The 4,936-nt window shown below is 36.5% G+C and overlaps 1 protein-coding gene across 1 annotated transcript; it reads left to right on the top strand.

Moving 5' to 3' along the window:
- Positions 1-836: 836 nt before the first annotated feature.
- LOC140431527 (uncharacterized) lies at positions 837-4,709 on the top strand. The gene has a single exon (XM_072519431.1). The coding sequence runs from the start codon at positions 837-839 to the stop codon at positions 4,707-4,709; it is 3,873 nt and encodes a 1,290-aa protein (XP_072375532.1).
- The last annotated feature ends 227 nt before the right edge of the window (positions 4,710-4,936 follow it).

Below are 4,936 nucleotides of genomic sequence, written 5' to 3'. Positions count from 1 at the left end.
CATTTATACTTTATACGTTTCTAAGAATCATAACTATTTTAGTTATGAATACTTTTTTATTGTGATTCTGCTTATTTCCGACGAGCTCTGTTTTTGTTATTTTTTTTTTTCTATATTATCCTCTGTAAACACTCAGTATTGAGCGTCTTTTGTGTTTTAACATAAATTTCACACTGTACTGGTCTTCTAGCATACTGATACTGACATTTTCTTTAGAATCGGGCCATGATTTACTGATAAAACGTGAGAACTTGCTGGTATTATAGCAGTTATCAAGTATGTTTGTGCTAAAAGTGGTGGGGTAGTCAAGATTTTTGACTGTTGGAGGAGTGGGAACTTGATGGTATTATTCAAAGTTATCGAGATTCTTAGTGCTGAACACGTGAGGTAATCACGATTTTCAGATATTCATATCTAAATTTTCTTTGGTGACGATATCTATGGCAATTGTTGACAACTACCTGATTAATATGTTATGCTATGCCTTTCTCTTTTAAACAAACTTAAAATGGAAAGCCTGTATATTATGCTTATTGTGTAGGTATTTATTGTACTTGTATTGGCATTGTGCATTTGAGGAGCCTTTTATAATACCATTCAGTTTTCCGTCCGACTAAAGTTTACCTTATACCCTGCATTATGGTATTTTCTTCATTCTGTTTCAGATATTCCTAGCGTACAGACGTGTGCTTTGGTGAGTTTAAATCTGTGCTCTGGTGAGTGATAAATTTTGAAAATTTTGATTTCTTTGAATATTTTGACTTTTTGATATAACGTTTTTGAAAATTTTTTTATTTCTTAATCTATTTTTGAATATTTGCTTGTTTTGTTTAAACATGATTGCTAAACTTATTCAGCTAATTGCATCCATCTTGGGGTTGATTAGAAATGATTATCAGGAAGATAATGTTAAGAAAGGGCTGACTGAGTGTAGGAAAGCGAGTAAAAAGATACGAGATTCGATGAGATATGCCAAGACGATGGGTGAGAAGCAGCATTTAGAAGCTCAGATGAGGCATGTGAAAACGTTGAGAAACCATCTGAAGGCCGAACAAAAGAAGGGGGCTGGACTTACACCTATGAAGGAGACTGCTAAGCATAGAGTACAATGGGATGATTCCTTATCAGCGTTCAACTCAAGAATTCGAACTGGAGTCATCTCAAACCTCAAACACAAAGACCCCAGCAGTTTCCTAGTAGATTGCAAGGCGCTATTCAAACGTAGGATTCAAAACGCGCTAAAGAAGGATGAGGTAGTTAAAGTTAATACTGCTTTTGGGGGAGAATTCGAGATAGCTAGCGGAGAGAAAATCCTAAAAGACACTAAATATTTTACCACATCAAACTCTCCAATATACAAAGACACAAATCTTGACGAATGGTTTGAAAACCATGTGTCTGAACCCCTCAGCAAAAAGCTAGAGGAATTCCAAGAGAGAGATAGTGGCTGGGCACTAAAGGCTGTTGTTAACCTGGGGGTAAACATTAACAAATACACACCACAACTTGGTTCCTCTTATATTGAACTTCCTCCTCAAATAAAGAGAAAGGAAGCATGCGTTAACGTCAAAAATGATGATGAGGCATGCTTTGCGTGGTCTGTCATATCAGCGTTGAATCCTGTCGATAAAGATCCTCAAAGAGTGTCTAAATATCCGCACTACTCGCAAGTGTTGAAGTTGAAGGGAATACAGTGGCCAATGACGATGAGGCAGATTCCTAATTTTGAAAAACAGAATGACATTTCAATTAATGTATACGTTTTGAAAAAAGACAAAGGAGATTTTACGACCCTCCCTACATTTCTAACTAAAAACAAGAAGGATAAACATGTGAATTTGCTTTTAATTCAAGATAAATATGATGATACCGAAGGTCCTATTAGATACCATTACGTTTGGATAAAAAGTTTGTCCCGCCTCCTCTCCAAGCAGCTTAGTAAACGTAAAGTAGCCAAATATTTCTGCGATGCCTGCCTCCATTACTTTCGAACACAAGAAAAGTTAAATATTCATAAGGCATGCTGCAGCGGCCGATCAGATCTTATATGTGATAGATGCCTACAACCGTTTTCATCATCTACTCAGCTAGAAGCTCACACAGTAGATTGCCTAAGAATTAATGAAACAGCCATTAAAATGCCCGAGGAAAGCAATAAAATGTTGAAATTTAAGAATTTTCGTAATAAGATTAAAGCCCCCTTCGCCGTGTACGCGGATCTCGAGAGTGCTTTGAAACGTACAGGAGATCCTAAAAAACCTCAAGAGCATATTCCTGTAGCAGTTGGTTATTTCTTTAAATGCTCGTATGATGACACTTTGTCGTTTTATGACTCATATCGAGGAAAGGATTGCATGAAATGGTTCGCAGATAAACTTAATCAGCTTGCTGAGGATGTTTCTACGGTGTTTATGTGCCCATATGATATAAATATGACAACTCAGCAAGAGAGCGATTTCCATGCAGCCACTCATTGCCATATCTGCGAGCAACGCTTCTCTCCTGAAGATAAGAAAGTACGAGACCATGACCACCTCACTCCAGAAAATAATTACAGAGGTGCAGCTCATGAAGGGTGTAACATTAATTACAAAGATGCTCATACTATCCCAGTGATATTTCATAACCTTAGCGGATATGACGCCCACTTCATTGTTAATGATATTGCTACACACATCAAAGGTCCCGTAGATCTTCTTCCTATTACTAAGGAAAAATACATTTCTTTTACAAAACATATTGATGATGCTCGAATTAAATTCCGTTTTATCGACAGTTTTCGATTTATGTCTTATTCTCTTGATAAATTAGCTTCTTACCTCCCCGAGTTTCCTAATCTCAAGTCCCAATATACTTCGCTTCCTGAGGAGAATTTCCATCTTCTAACTAAAAAAGGTATCATGCCATATGATTATATTGATTCATTTAATAAATTTGCTGAAACGTCTCTACCTCCTATTGAGTCTTTTTACAATAAACTTGAGGATAAACCATGTCCTCGTCGACATTATCGTCGCGCTCAAGAAGTCTGGTCGTCATTCAATTGTGCTACTCTCGGGGATTATGTCGATTTATATATGAAAACCGACATTCTTCTTCTTGTAGATATCTTTGAGCGATTCCGATCCAGCTCTCTTCGAACTTATAATCTTGACCCTGCTCACTATTATACTTTACCTGGTTTTACGTGGGATGCAATGCTTAAATATACAGGTCAAGAACTGGAGCTTTTAACCGATCCTGACATGCATTTGTTTGTTGAACGTGGTATTCGTGGTGGTCTTAGTCAAGTTTGCTCTAAAAGACGTGTGAAAGCTAACAATCCATACATCAACAACTATGACCCATCTAAACCAAAAACGTTCCTTATGTATTTTGATGTTAATAATCAGTATGGTTGGGCCATGTCTCAATATCTTCCATATGGGGGTTTCGAGTGGGTCGATGCCAATATTGATGTCCTTTCCATTGCCGACGATGCTTCTGAAGGGTACATTCTCGAGGTTGATCTGGCGTACCCTCAACATCTTCATGATCGTCATAAAGATATCCCGTTTTGTCCAGAGTCTTTAAATTCTAAGACTATGCTTCCTCCTACACGTCCGCGAGAGCAGACTAAATTAATGGCTACCCTACAAGATAAAGAAAGATATGTAATACATTATAGAGCACTCAAACAGGCGCTTGCAAATGGATTGATCCTGAAAAAGATACATAGAGTATTGAAATTCAAACAGGCTCCATGGTTAAAGCCATATATCGATCTTAATACAAATCTCCGGAAGGCAGCGAAAAATGAGTTTGAAAAGGATCTTTTTAAGCTTATGAATAATGCAGTGTTCGGGAAGACTATGGAATCAGTGCGCAAGCGCGTTGATATAAAGTTGCTTACTTTGTGGGAGGGTCGTTACGGAGCTGAAGCTAGAATAAGTAGCCCATTGTTTAAGAATGCAACGATTTTTAGTGAAAACTTGGTAGCTGTTGAGATGCGTAGAAGTGAAATATGGTTAGATAAACCAATCTATATCGGAATGTGTATTTTAGACTTGGCTAAAACGACAATCTATGATTTTCAATATGGATACTTAGCTAGTAGGTTCGGTGAAAACTTTACAACTTGCTATACTGATACCGATAGTGTAATCGTGGAAATACGTGAACAAGACCCATATGATGCTATGAAAGACGATTGCTATAAATATTTTGATACCTCAGACTATCGTAAAGACAATATTTATGGTATCCCTCAGGTTAACAAGAAGGTGTTGGGTATGATGAAAGATGAGAATGAAGGCCAAATAATGACTGACTACATAGGGCTCCGATCTAAATTGTATACAACAAAAGTAGTTATCACAGAAGATAAGATCGAAGAAAAGAGGAGGAAGTTGAAAGAGGAAGAATATGAGGATGATGAGATTGATGCAATTATTAAAATTTATGGTGTGACAAAGAAGGCGAAGGGGGTAAAGAAATCTGTGGTGAACACGAAAATTACGTTTGAGGACTATGTAGAGTGTTTGGATAACTTAAAAAAGGTGTATGCTTCACAGAATCTAATACGCTCAGATAAGCACCATGTTTATACCATAACACAAAGCAAGATTGCGCTAAGCCCCAATGATGATAAAAGACATCACCTTCCGGAGTCATATGATACACTTCCGTGGGGGCATTATTTAATTGATTCTAAGATGGATGTTGATTAACGCAAAGTAATATATCTAATATATCAATAGTCATATTTTAACATTTATCCTTGATGATTGACTTTAAGATGGATGCAAATTGTATATTGTCGTTTTTATAACGTGGTTTATTTATTACAACTTAAGATATATCTGATTCAGAATTTATTATTCATTATTTCACCATTTCATTTCGCTTTTCGTTTTTTATATTATATGATAATTGTAATAGATCTTAATTTTCTAAA

This window comes from Diabrotica undecimpunctata, unplaced genomic scaffold (genome assembly GCF_040954645.1).
Source record: "Diabrotica undecimpunctata isolate CICGRU unplaced genomic scaffold, icDiaUnde3 ctg00001301.1, whole genome shotgun sequence".
NCBI classification, from domain to species: Eukaryota; Metazoa; Arthropoda; class Insecta; order Coleoptera; family Chrysomelidae; genus Diabrotica; species Diabrotica undecimpunctata.
Note: the sequence above shows the minus strand (reverse complement) of the source record. Positions and strands in the feature narration are given on the sequence as shown.

Coding starts and splice junctions, on each gene's coding strand:
- LOC140431527 (XM_072519431.1), top strand. CDS start 837: ATGATTGCTAAACTTATTCAGCTAATTGCATCCATCTTGGGGTTGATT.